This window comes from Pristiophorus japonicus, chromosome 7 (genome assembly GCF_044704955.1).
Source record: "Pristiophorus japonicus isolate sPriJap1 chromosome 7, sPriJap1.hap1, whole genome shotgun sequence".
Classification (NCBI taxonomy): Eukaryota; Metazoa; Chordata; class Chondrichthyes; family Pristiophoridae; genus Pristiophorus; species Pristiophorus japonicus.
The window spans coordinates 218,793,326-218,807,438 of NC_091983.1; the positions used below are offsets into that span (position 1 = coordinate 218,793,326).

Genomic DNA, 14,113 nt, shown 5'->3' on the forward strand with positions numbered 1-14,113 from the left:
AGCAAGGAGGTTATGCTTAAATGGTATAATACTTTGGTTAGGCCACAGCTGAAGTACTGCGTGCAGTTCTGGTCACCATATTACAGGAAGGACGTGATTGCACTAGAGAGGGTGCAGAGGAGATTTACTAAGATGCTGCATGGAATGGAGAATCTTAGTTATGAGGACAGATTGGATCGGCTGGGTTTGTTCTCATTGGAACAGAGGAGGTTGAGAGGAGACCTCATTGAGGTGTACAAAATATTGAGGGGCCTGGACATAGTGGATAGTAAGGACCTATTTCCATTGGTGGAGGGGTCTATTACGAGGGGGCATAGTTTTAAGGTGGTTGGTGGAAGGTTTAGGGATAGTGTTAAATCTAAGGAAGAGGCATCTAACTTGGCCAGAAAAAGCAGCAAACCTGAGAACTGGGAGAAATTTAGAATTCAGCAGAGGAGGACAAAGGGTTCAATTAGGAGGGAGAAAATAGAGTATGAGAGGAAGCTGCTGGGAACATAAAAACTGACTACAAAAGTATCTATAGATATGTGAAGAGAAAAAGATTAGTGAAGACAAATGTAAGTCATTTGCAGTCAGAATCAGGTGAATTTATAATGGGGAACAAGGAAATGGCAGACCAAGTGAACAAATACTTTGGTTCTGTCTTCACAAATAACCTTCCGGAAATATTAGGGGACCGAGGGTCTCGCGAGAAGGAGGAACTGAAGGAAATCCTTATTAGTCAGGAAATGGCGTTAGGGAAATTGATGGGACTGAAGGCCGATAAATCCCCGGGGTCTGATAGTCTGCATCCCAGAGTACTTAAGGAAGTGGCCCGAGAAATAATGGATGCATTAGTGGTAATTTTCCAACATTCCATAGACTCTGAATCAGCTCCTATGGACTGGAGGGTAGCTAATGCAACACCAATTTTTAAAAAAAGGAGGGAGAGAAAACAGGTAATTATAGACCGGTTAGCCTGACATCAATAGTGGGGAAAATGTTGGAATCAATTATTAAAGATATAATAGCAGCGCATTTGGAAAGCAATGACAGGATCGGTCCAAGTCAGCATGGATTTATGAAAGGGAAATCATACTTGACAAATCTAGAATTTTTTGAGGATGTAACTAGTAGAGTGGACAAGGGAGAACCAGTGGATGTGGTGTATTTGGGCTTTCAAAAGGCTTTTGACAAGAACATAAAAACATAAGAATTAGGAACAGGAGTAGGCCATCTAGCCCCTCGAGCCTGCTCCGCCATTCAACAAGATCATGGCTGATCTAGCTGTGGACTCAGCTCCACTTACCCGCCCGCTCCCCATAACCCTTAATTCCCTTTTTGGTTAAAAATCTATCTATCTGTGATTTGAATATATTTAATGAGCTAGCCTCTGGGAGAAGAACTCTCTGGGAGAAGAAATTCCTTCTCAACTCTGTTTTAAATTGGCTCCCCCGTATTTTGAGGCTGTGCCCCCTAGTTCTCGTCTCCCCGACCAGTGGAAACAACCTCTCTACCTCTATCTTGTCTATCCCTTTCATTATTTTAAATGTATCTATAAGATCACGCCTCATCCTTCTGAACTCCAACGAGTAAAGACCCAGTCTACTCAATCTATCATCATAAGGTAACCCCCTCATCTCTGGAATCAGCCAAGTGAATCGTCTCTGTACCCCCTCCAAACTTAGTATATCCTTCCTTAAGTAAGGTGACCAAAACTGCACGCAGTACTCCAGGTGTGGCCTCACCAATACCCTATACAGTTGCAGAAGGACCTCCCTGCTTTTGTGCTCCATCCCTCTCGCAATGAAGGCCAACATTCCGTTCGCCTTCCTGATTACCTGCTGCACCTGCAAACTAACTTTTTGGGATTCATGCACAAGGACTCCAAAAGAGTTTCATGCACAAGGACCCCCAGGTTCCTCTGCACCGCAGCATGTTGTAATTTCTCCCCATTCAAATAATAATCCTTTTTACTGTTTTTTTCCCCCCAAGGTGGATGACCTCACACTTTCCGACATTGTATTCCATCTGCCAAACCTTAGCCCATTCGCTTAACCTATCTAAATCTCTTTGCAGCCTCTCTCTGTCCTCTACACAACCCGCTTTCCCACTAATCTTTGTCATCTACAAATTTTGTTACACTACACTCTGTCCCCTCTTCCAGGTTATTTATGTATATTGTAAATAGCTGTGGTCCCAGCACCGATCCCTGTGGCACACCACTAACCACCGATTTCCAACCCGAAAAGGACCCATTTATCCCGACTCTCTGCTTTCTGTTAGCCAGCCAGTTCTCTATCTATGCTAATATATTTCCACTGACTCCGCGTACCTCTATCTTCTGCAGTAACCTTTTGTGTGGCACCTTATCGAATGCCTTTTGAAAATCTAAATACACCACATCCATCGGTACACCTCTATCCACCATGCTTGTTATATCCTCAAAGAATTCCAGTAAATTAGTTAAACATGATTTCCCCTTCATGATTCCATGCTGCGTCTGCTTGATTGCACTATTCCTATCTAGATGTCCCGCTATTTCTTCCTTAATGATAGCTTCAAGCATTTTCCCCACTACAGATGTTAAACTAACCAGCCTATAGTTACCTGCCTTTTGTTTGCCCCCTTTTTTAAACAGAGGCGTTAAATTAGCTGCTTTCCAATCCGCTGGTACCTCCCCAGAGTCCAGAGAATTTTGGTAGATTATAACGAATGCATCTGCTATAACTTCCGCCATCTCTTTTAATACCCTGGGATGCATTTCATCAGGACCAGGGGACTTGTCTACCTTGAGTCCCATTAGCCTGTCCAGCACTACCCCCCTAGTGATAATGATTGTCTCAAGGTCCTCCCTTCCCACATTCCTGTGACCAGCAAGGTCCCACACAAGATATTAGAGTGCAAAATTAAAGCACATGGTATTGGGGGTAATGTATTGATGTGGATAGAGAACTGGTTGGCAGACAGGAAGCAAAGAGTAGGAATAAACAGGTCCTTTTTAGAATGGCAGGCAGTGACTAGTGGGGTATTGCAAGGTTCAGTGCTGGGACCCCAGCTATCTACAATGTGCATTAATGATTTAGACAAAGGAATTGAATGTAATATCTCCAAGTTTGCAGATGACACTAAGCTGGGTGTCAGTGTGAGCTGTGAGGAGGATGCTAAGAGGCTGCAGGGTGACTTGGACAAGTTAGGTGAGTGGGCAAATGCATAGCAGATGCAGTATAATGTAGATAAATGTGAGGTTATCCACTTTGGTGGCAAAAGCAGGAAGGCAGAATATTACATTAATGGTGACAGATTAGGAAAAGGGGAGGTGCAACGAGACCTGGGTGTCATGGTACATCAGTCATTGAAAGTTGGCATGCAGGTACAGCAGGCGGTTAAGAAAGCAAATGGCATGTTGGGCTTCATAACGAGTGGATTTGAGTATAAGAGCAGGGAGATCTTACTACAGTTGTATAGGGCCTTGGTGAGGCCACACCTGGAGTATTGTGTACAGTTTTGGTCTCCTAATCTGAGGAAGGACATTCTTGCTATTGAGGGAGTGCAGCGAAGGTTCACCAGACTGATTCCCGGGATGGCAGGACTGACATATCAAGAAAGACTGGATCGACTGGGCCTGTATTCACTGGAATTTAGAAGTATGAGAGGGGATCTCATAGAAACGTTTAAAATTCTGACGGGTTTAGACAGGTTAGATGCAGGAAGAATGTTCCCAATGTTGGGGAAGTCCAGAACTAGGGGTCACAGTCTAAGGATAAGGGGTAAGCCATTTAGGACCGAGATGAGGAGAAACTTCTTCACCCAGAGAGTGGTGAACCTGTGGAATTCTCTGCCACAGAAAGTTTTTGAGGCCAATTCACTAAATATATTCAAAAAGGAGTTAGATGAAGTCCTTACTATTCGGGGGATCTAGGGGTTTGGCGAGAAAGCAGGAATGGGGTACTGAAGTTGCATGTTCAGCCATGAACTCATTGAATGGCGGTGCAGGCTCGAAGGGCCGAATGGCCTACTCCTGCACCTATTTTCTATGTTTCTAAAGTTGGTAATTGGGATTAGACTGGATGACCTTTTGTTGGCCGGCGCAGATATAATGGTAAGTACTGCAGGGAATGGAATGCAGCCGGAGTGGGGGGCTGCCGTTCCCCTCCCCCAAAGGGACCAGTGCCTGCAGGGCACAGAGGGGCAATGCTGAAACACAATTTGGGAAGTCAACATATACACAGGGACTACAACAGAAAATCAACACACACCAAAGTAAACTGTTTATTTTGTCTTCTCAACCTCAGAGCACTTCAAACAATGCAGTTTGAAATGATAAAATATGTCGTGCAGGTACTAGAGTAGCCTTTTTCAAAGTTTGAAGCAGTTTTCCACCCCCCCCTCCTTGTCCCACAATCTCTTGCTGACCATGTCCTCCCCTGACAGCAGACGACTGATAGTGAGAGGGAGTAAAAACCCTGGGCAATCTCCTGCCTTGGCCGACGGACCAATTGTACTCACCTTTATTGCAACGGGGTTGGAGCTTGCCCCGGTGCCACCCGTAGCCAAGAGATCAGATACAGGCCACAATGCAAGCCAAATGCCCGGGGACAACTCCCCACCTGATAGCTCTCTGTGGCCTCCCTCAGAAGTGGCACTGCTCCAGACACACGGAAGCAGTGCAGTGGTGAACCCCTGCCCCAGCACTCCGGGGCAGAACAGTGATACTCCAGCCTGTGTCATCGCACCAGTCACCGATTCAGTCTGATAACCTCTCCTCCCCTTCAGTTTGCTCCCTCACTCTGCCAGCATCAATCTTAGCTCCACATTGGGGAGGGGAGGCAGCAGCTGTGGCTGTCCTCCAGTGCCTCAGACAAATTTACATTTTTCATGTGCTGTTCAACCACAGGGGCAGCATCACAGCCAAGTCAGGTACAGTCCTCACCCCACACCTGTAAGCTCTCCCACTGGCAGCCAGTGGATAGCAATCAGAAGGGAGCGCCCGGGCTGATTTTAATAGGTCACAGAGGTACTGAGGGGAATTGTGGCACTCAGTACAGGCTGAGGATTGAATCGACATAGAAATAACATAGCAGTTACAACAGGGAAACAGGCAATTTGGCCCCGCTGGCATTTACCCTCTCCCCCAGACAGGCACCTACCTGTATGGTTCAATCCGTTGATGAGGAATAGACAGTCGTTAAACAGTGACTTGTCACAGGCAGCCCCGTCAGGTGGGAGAGTGGAATAAACAATTAAAAAACTTTCTACTTTACGCCCCTAACAATAAACCGTTTAAACTAACAGTATAAATGTGTTTATTTTTTCCAAGCAACATAAATTGATTAGATTTAACTGTTAAGCAGCACCATTACAATGGAGGAGATAATCTACACATGATTACATGATAAACCAGCATTTTAACAACTGGCAGAGGAGATAGGAATATTGCAGGGTCATCGATCACCGATGCTATAACCTTTCCCCTGCCCTCAGAATGACCTAAGTTCCCCATTGATTGTTTACAGACCTTCAGGATAAATTAACATTTTTAACTATGTGAAAATTTGCTGTTTGCCCCAATGTTGTAAAAGTGTTCAGGAACCAAGATAAACAGATTCCAGTTAGTACAGTGCAGGCGTAGTGCTTCATTTGGACCACTAGAATCTGCTAGTGAGCTAATCCACTATTCGAAGAATTTGTAACGGAAAAATGGAAATGCCCCTCCACCCCCCCACAGCCTGGGACCACCCACAGCACGAGATCCCCCTGGGACCACCCACAGCACGAGATCCCCCTGGGACCACCCACAGCACGAGATCCCCCTGGGACCACCCACAGCACGAGATCCCCCTGGGACCACCCACAGCACGAGATCCCCCTGGGACCACCCACAGCACGAGACCCAAGCCTGAGGCCACCCACAGCTCGAGACCCTCCACGACTGCCCACAACCGCTCCCCACCACCCCCAGCCTGAAGGCACAAATTAATCCCACCCACTTACTCCTCAAACAAGTGTTCATTCTCCATGTGCGAGCCAAGATTGAGACTATTCAACTGTAGAGAGCATCACAGAGAAGTTTGATGTTTACATGCATCTGCACCTTCTGGCTGTGGTAAGTAGACAGCAGCAGGAACCCTAGCTGAATTTTATCCCTCTCATCTCTAGCCCAGGGACAGCTGAAGTCTCAGGGTGTGAGTAGTGCATCAATGGCAGGCAGTCGGGACCAGGAACAGAAGGGATATCCCACCCTAATCACTGTTTGAAGAAACAAGTAGGCCTCGAGCTCTGGGCCTTGCATTCCATTACAAAACCTGCCAATTAACTTTCTCTTTCCAAAAGAGATTTAAATGCATAATTTTTTTTTAAGCATATTTACAGTTGTGTGAGTGTGTGTGTAAATATATATTTATCTAGTATACATCTTAGTTCTTCCTTTGAAAGACAGTAGGAGATTTACTGACTGATATTGGAATAAATGTTTAATAAGTGTTCTCGGTTAGAAGGGCACTGGAGGCAAAAACCCTGAATCATTACGGAGACAGTGGACGCGATGATTTGGGAATGAGGGAACAGGCAACAAATGGAGGTTCTATCTTCACGGAACAGCCGAATGTCTTTCCTCACTCTCTTTACACACTGGCAGACTTTCTTTGACGGCAGGGCTCGAGTGCCAGCGGAATAGGATATAAAAACAGCTCGGATTCCAGCTTGCCACAGGCAACCGGAGCAGAGTTGAGGAACGGGAATAAGATGACTGGTCAATTGGGCCTGTGCCATTCAGAATGGGCCTCTTCTTCCAACCCCCTCCTCACCCCCGGCCAATTGGTATCTCTTCTTAGTGTAATCCAGCAATTCGGGGGATGTCATTCATTCCTCGGCTCTGGCCATAGGTATCGCGCTAACCCGTGACCCCGGCACAGACATGATGGGCCAAATGGTCTCCCGTGCTGTAAATTTCTCATTTTATGTATGGGCAATAAATTCATGGATAGAAATTGGTGATTGGGAAAGTGGGGCTGGGGAATTAAAAGAATTAACGCCTCCCCACTCTCCGTCCCACCCCACATTATTGAAAACAAAGCTTTGAATGTGTAATACAGGTTTAGATTGTAGAATTAAATGTTTACCGAGTCTCTCTGGGGACTATCCAGTTAGGTGTTTAAGGCCAGTGTTAATGAAGTCCCAACACAATAGGTAATGGGAATGTTAACAGCATCCAAACTGATTGGAGTTTGTCTGCCTGAGCACCAGCTTTGTGCCTTCTCTTAAGATGATATGTTGATCCAGACACTTCCAGTACAGGCCATAATTGACCAGAAAGCAACTCCCTCCCATCCCCATCCCCGGACAGCAACAGGCAGAGTGAGAGATCTACAAACAATTAGCTCCTTGTGAATTGGTGGCTCGGGTTAAACTTTGATTTAAAAGTGGAGTCATTGAATGGGGTGAGGGGGTGAAATCAGGATGGGTTGTTTTAGTTCTTGGCCACCAGGACAAGGTCCCTCTGGGAGACAAACTGTGCACTTTATGTACAGGATGGTGCACGATCCACACAGACAGGTCAATCTCCACCGATTCTCTCTAAGAAATCGAGCAGCCGGTGTCTTTCTGGGGTTTCAGGTCTGGCTCCTTCACAGGCTTCACCTCCTCTTCCTTTTTATCCTTGGCCTAACAGAGATAGAAATACATAAAATGTATTCAACAGGAGCTGATCCAACAGACAGGGACAGGATTATAACAGGAGCTGTTCTCCAATAGACAGGGACAGGATTATAACAGGAGCTGTTCTCCAACAGACATGGACAGGGTTATAACAGGAGCTGTTCTCCATTAGACAGGGACAGGGTTATAACAGGAGCTGTTCTCCAACAGACAGGAACAGGATTATAACAGGAGCTGTTCAATAGACAGGGACAGGATTATAACAGGAGCTGTTTTCCAATAGACAGGGGACAGGATTATAACAGGAGCTGTTCAATAGACAGGGACAGGATTATAACAGGAGCTGTCCAATAGACAAGGACAGGATTATAATAGGAGCTGTTCTCCAATAGACAAAGACAGGATTATAATAGGAGCTGTTCTCCAATAGACAGGGACAGGATTATAACAGGAGCTGTTCTCCAACAGACAGGGACAGGATTATAACAGGAGCTGTTCTCCAACAGACAGGGACAGGATTATAACAGGAGCTGTTCTCCAGTAGATAGGGACAGGATTATAACAGGAGCTGTTCTCCAATTGACAGGGGACAGGATTATAACAGGAGCTGTTCTCCAATAGACAGGGACAGGATTATAATAGGAGCTGTTCTCCAATAGACAGGGGACAGGGTTATAACAGGAGCTGTTCTCCAATAGACAGGGACAGGATTGTAACAGGAGCTGTTCTCCAATTGACAGGGGACAGGATTATAACAGGAGCTGTTCTCCAATAGACAGGGACAGGATTATAACAGGAGCTGTTCTCCAATAGACAGGGAACAGGGTTATAACAGGAGCTGTTCTCCAATAGACAGGGACAAGATTATAACAGGAGCTGTTCTCCAATAGACAGGGACAGGATTATAACAGGAGCTGATCCAACAGACAGGTGACATGATTATACCAGGAGCTGTTCTCCAATAGACAGAGGCAGGATTATAACAGGAGCTGTTCTCCAGTAGATAGGGACAGGATTATAACAGGAGCTGTTCTCCAATAGACAGGAACAAATTTATAACAGGAGCTATTCTCCAATAGACAGGGACAGGATTATAACAGGAGCTGTTCTCCAATAGATAGGGACAGGATTATAACAGGAGCTGTTCTCCAACAGACAGGGACAGGATTATAACAGGAGCTGTTCAATAGACAGAGGGCAGGATTATAACAGGAGCTGTTCTCCAACAGACAGGGACAGGATTATAATAGGAGCTGTTCTCCAATAGACAGGAACAAATTTATAACAGGAGCTATTCTCCAATAGACAGGGACAGGATTATAACAGGAGCTGTTCTCCAACAGACAGGGACAGGATTATAACAGGAGCTGTTCTCCAACAGACAGGGACAGGATTATAACAGGAGCTGTTCAATAGACAGAGCGCAAGATTATAACAGGAGCTGTTCTCCAACAGACAGGGACAGGATTATAACAGGAGCTGTTCAATAGACAGGCACAGGATTATAACAGGAGCTGTTCAATAGACAGGGGGCAGGATTATAACAGGAGCTGTTCAACCGATAGGGACAGGATTCTAACAGGAGCTGTTCTCCAACAGACAGGGACAGGATTATAACAGGAGCTGTTCTCCAACAGACAGGGACAGGATTATAACAGAAGCTGGTTCTACCGACAGGGACAGGATTATAACAGGAGCTGTTCTCCAAAAGACAGGGACAGGATTATAACAGGAGCTGTTCTCCAATAGACAGGGACAGGATTATAACAGGAGCAGTTCAATAGACAGGGGACAGGATTATAACAGGAGCTGTTCTCCAATAGACAGGGACAGGATTATAACAGGAGCTGTTCTCCAATTGACAGGGACAGGATTATAACAGGAGCACAGGAGCTGTTCTCCAACTGACAGGGACAGGATTATAACAGGAGCTGTTATGCAACAGACAGGGACAGGATTATAACAGGAGCTGTTCAATAGACAGAGCGCAGGATTATAACAGGAGCTGTTCTCCAACAGACAGGGACAGGATTATAACAGGAGCTGTTCAATAGACAGGCACAGGATTATAACAGGAACTGTTCAATAGACAGGGGGCAGGATTATAACAGGAGCTGTTCAACCGATAGGGACAGGATTCTAACAGGAGCTGTTCTCCAACAGACAGGGACAGGATTATAACAGAAGCTGGTTCTACCGACAGGGACAGGATTATAACAGGAGCTGTTCTCCAACAGACAGGGACAGGATTATAACAGAAGCTGGTTCTAACGACAGGGACAGGATTATAACAGGAGCTGTTCTCCAATAGACAGGGACAGGATTATAACAGGAGCAGTTCAATAGACAGGGGACAGGATTATAACAGGAGCTGTTCTCCAATAGACAGGGACAGGATTATAACAGGAGCTGTTCTCCAATTGACAGGGACAGGATTATAACAGGAGCTGTTCTCCAACTGACAGGGACAGGATTATAACAGGAGCTGTTCTCCAACAGACAGGGACAGGATTATAACAGGAGCTGTTCTCCAATAGACAGGGACAGGATTATAACAGGAGCTGTTCAATAGACAGGGACAGGATTATAACAGGAGCAGTTCAATAGACAGGGTACAGGATTATAACAGGAATTGTTCTCCAATAGACAGGGACAGGATTGTAACAGGAGCTGTTCTCCAATTGACAGGGACAGGATTATAACAGGAGCTGTTCTCCAACTGACAGGGACAGGATTATAACAGGAGCTGTTCTCCAACAGACAGGGACAGGATTATAACAGGAGCTGTTCAATAGACAGGGACAGGATTATAACAGGAGCTGTCCAATAGACATGGACAGGATTATAATAGGAGCTGTTTTCCAATAGACAGGGACAGGATTATAACAGGCGCAGTTCTCCAATAGACAGGGACAAGATTATGACAGGGGCTGTTCTCCAACAGACAGGGGACAGGATTATAACAGGAGCTAGTCCAATAGACAGGGACAGGATTATAACAGGAGCTGACAGGGACAGGATTATAACAGGAGCTGACAGGGACAGGATTATAACAGGAGCTGACAGGGACAGGATTATAACAGGAGCTGTTCTCCAATAGACAGGGACAGGATTATAACAGGAGCAGTTCAATAGACAGGGGACAGGATTATAACAGGAGCTGTTCTCCAATAGACAGGGACAGGATTATAACAGGAGCTGTTCTCCAATTGACAGGGACAGGATTATAACAGGAGCTGTTCTCCAACTGACAGGGACAGGATTATAACAGGAGCTGTTCTCCAACAGACAGGGACAGGATTATAACAGGAGCTGTTCTCCAATTGACAGGGACAGGATTATAACAGGAGCTGTTCTCCAACTGACAGGGACAGGATTATAACAGGAGCTGTTCTCCAACAGACAGGGACAGGATTATAACAGGAGCTGTTCTCCAATAGACAGGGACAGGATTATAACAGGAGCTGTTCAATAGACAGGGACAGGATTATAACAGGAGCAGTTCAATAGACAGGGTACAGGATTATAACAGGAATTGTTCTCCAATAGACAGGGACAGGATTGTAACAGGAGCTGTTCTCCAATTGACAGGGACAGGATTATAACAGGAGCTGTTCTCCAACTGACAGGGACAGGATTATAACAGGAGCTGTTCTCCAACAGACAGGGACAGGATTATAACAGGAGCTGTTCAATAGACAGGGACAGGATTATAACAGGAGCTGTCCAATAAACATGGACAGGATTATAATAGGAGCTGTTTTCCAATAGACAGGGACAGGATTATAACAGGCGCAGTTCTCCAATAGACAGGGACAAGATTATGACAGGAGCTGTTCTCCAACAGACAGGGGACAGGATTATAACAGGAGCTAGTCCAATAGACAGGAACAGGATTATAACAGGAGCTGACAGGGACAGGATTATAACAGGAGCTGACAGGGACAGGATTATAACAGGAGCTGACAGGGACAGGATTATAACAGGAGCTGACAGGGACAGGATTATAACAGGAACTGTTCTGACAGACAGGGGACACGACTATAACAGCTAATGAAGTACTTTTGTAGTGTTGTCACTTATGTAGGAAAAACATTTTTCTCCCATCTGTATCATTTGTCTCCCCTTTCCCTCAGGGCGCTTGGTCCTTGCTGGGGCTCCGATCTAACGTTTCGTACTTTACAGCAGTGACGACACTTCAAAAGTACTTCAGTGGCTGTAAATCGCTGTGGAACATCACACGGTGATGAAAGGGGCGATAGAAACGCAAGTCTTTCTTTTCTTTCTTGTTCCGGGGACTCCTGCCCTGGGATTGAGTCCAACCTCTGGTGCCCCATGCAAGCAGCTATTATTGGCTGAGATCAGCTGACTGACACAGCCAAGATCGATCCTGGGACCTTCCTGCTGTGTACAGCTCAGCTACTGGCTGGGTGAACCAGTCAGTTGGGTGGAGGCAACACGCCCATGAACAGGACGTCCCTTCGTACCTTGTCGTCCTTGGGGCCTCTGGTGATGTCGAAGGCAGTGTATGTTTCCTGGGTCCACGGAGCGGCAAGCGCCGGAAGCTCGAATGACTGTGGCTCCACCAAACCGTAGCTCGCCTTCAGCTCCAGCTGCGGAGCCTCGGGAGGAACTTTCTGGAAGTAGCTTGAAAGAAAAATAGAGAGAATAATAAAAATTAGTCTTCCTTGGAAGCCGATTGTCATAGAGATAGCATTTCTTCTTGTTCATGGCTGCCCAGGTATTACAAGGAGCGTTACTTTGCGAGTATTCCCCGTGGAGTGACACAGGAAAGTGTGAATCCCGGGGCAGGAATGGAGAGTGACACAGGAAAGTGTGAATCCCAGGGCAGGAATTGGGAGTGACACAGGAAGGTGTGAATCCCAGGGCAGGAATTGGGAGTGACACAGGAATGTGTGAATCCCAGGGCAGGAATTGGGAGTGACACAGGAAGGTGTGAATCCCAGGGCAGGAATTGGGAGTGACACTGGAATGTGTGAATCCCAGGGCAGGAATTGGGAGTGACACTGGAAGGTGTGAATCCCAGGGCAGGAATTGGGAGTGACACAGGAAGGTGTGAATCCCAGGGCAGGAACGCACTGTGGACTTCAGGTGAACCACTCGGGCTGTGTCTGTTCAGTCTGGGAACGTGCCTGGATCCCTTGTGACTTTTGTTTTTCTTCTCCAGGCCCGATACTTGGATCAGGAGTGATACACACAGCTGGCAAGCCCCAGTGGACTCCTGCACTTAGATCTTGCTGTGCAACTGGTTTTTGCTTCCTTCCCTCTCCTCCCAGCCAATTATTCCCTTCCCTCTATACCATGTTTCTCTCCTGAAGGCACTGACCCTTTCTGGAATAAGTGTCTACAAAGGCTAGCAGGCCTTCAGCTATCCCACATGCTTGATCATTCTTCCTGTGTTAGCTCAGATCACGCATGCTGGCGTGCTATTCAACTACGGGGAGCGTCACAGTCAAGCCCAATCCTGTCCTCACATGGGCACATTCCTGCAGCTTTGGTAGACGGTGATCAGGGGCTCGGGGCATGTCTGATTCATTTCCCTCCTTAGCCAGGAGCATTAAACAAACTAGTGCTATAACTGCCAGCCCGGCTGAGACCCGCTGACTCGGTACTAACCAGACATTGAATCCCGGATCTTCCCCATCATTTAGCTCATAGAATCATAGAATGGTTACAGCACAATAGGAGACCATTCGGCCCGTCGAGCCCGTGCCAGCTCACTGCAAGAGCACTTCAGCTAGTCCCACTCTCCTGCCCTTTCCCTGTAGCCCTGTAATATTTTTCCTTCAGGTACTTATCTAATTCCCTTTTGAAAGCCACGACTGAATCTGCCTCAGCCACCTTTCAGGCATTGCATTCCAGATCCTAACCACCCGCTGCGTAAAAAAGTTTTTCCTCATGTTGCCTTTGGACCTTCTGCCAATCATTTTAAATCAGTGTCCTCTGGTTCTCGATCCTTCCGCCAATGGGAACAGTTTCTATCTACTCTGTCCAGACCCCTCATGATTTTGAGCACCTCTATCAAATCTGCTCTCAACCTTCTCTGCTCCAAGGAGAACAACCTCAGCTTCTCCAGTCGATCCACGTAACTGAAGTCCCTCATTCCTGGAACCATTCAATGTTTTCCATACCCTCTCCAAGGCCTTCACATCCTTCCTAAAGTGCAGTGCCCAGAATTGGACACAATACTCCAGTTGAGGACGAACCAGTGTTTTATAAAGGTTCATTACAGCTTCCTTGCTTTTGCACTCTATACCCCTATTTATGAAGCCCAGGATCTCGTATGTTTTATTAATCGCTTTCTCAACCTGCCCTGCCACCTTCAACGATTTGTGCACATATACCCCCAGGTCACCCTGTTCATGCACTCCCTTTAGAATTGTACCCTTTAGTTTATATTGCCTCTCCTTGTTCTTCCTACCAAAATGTATCACTTCGCACTTTTCTGCATTAAATT

The 14,113-nt window shown here is 46.3% G+C and overlaps 1 protein-coding gene across 2 annotated transcripts in view; it reads right to left on the reverse strand.

Annotated features, from left to right (window-relative positions):
• Nucleotides 1–5,268: 5,268 nt before the first annotated feature.
• The window catches only part of brox (BRO1 domain and CAAX motif containing), a 65,759-nt gene continuing 56,914 nt past the window's right edge, over nt 5,269–14,113 (reverse strand). For both annotated transcript variants that reach the window (XM_070885811.1, XM_070885810.1), the window contains 2 exons: nt 12,123–12,282; nt 5,269–7,641 (listed from right to left, as the gene is read on the reverse strand). In XM_070885811.1, the coding sequence (XP_070741912.1) occupies nt 7,555–7,641; nt 12,123–12,282 (247 nt within the window). In that variant the 3' untranslated portion in view covers nt 5,269–7,554. The remainder of the gene's footprint in view (nt 7,642–12,122; nt 12,283–14,113) is intronic.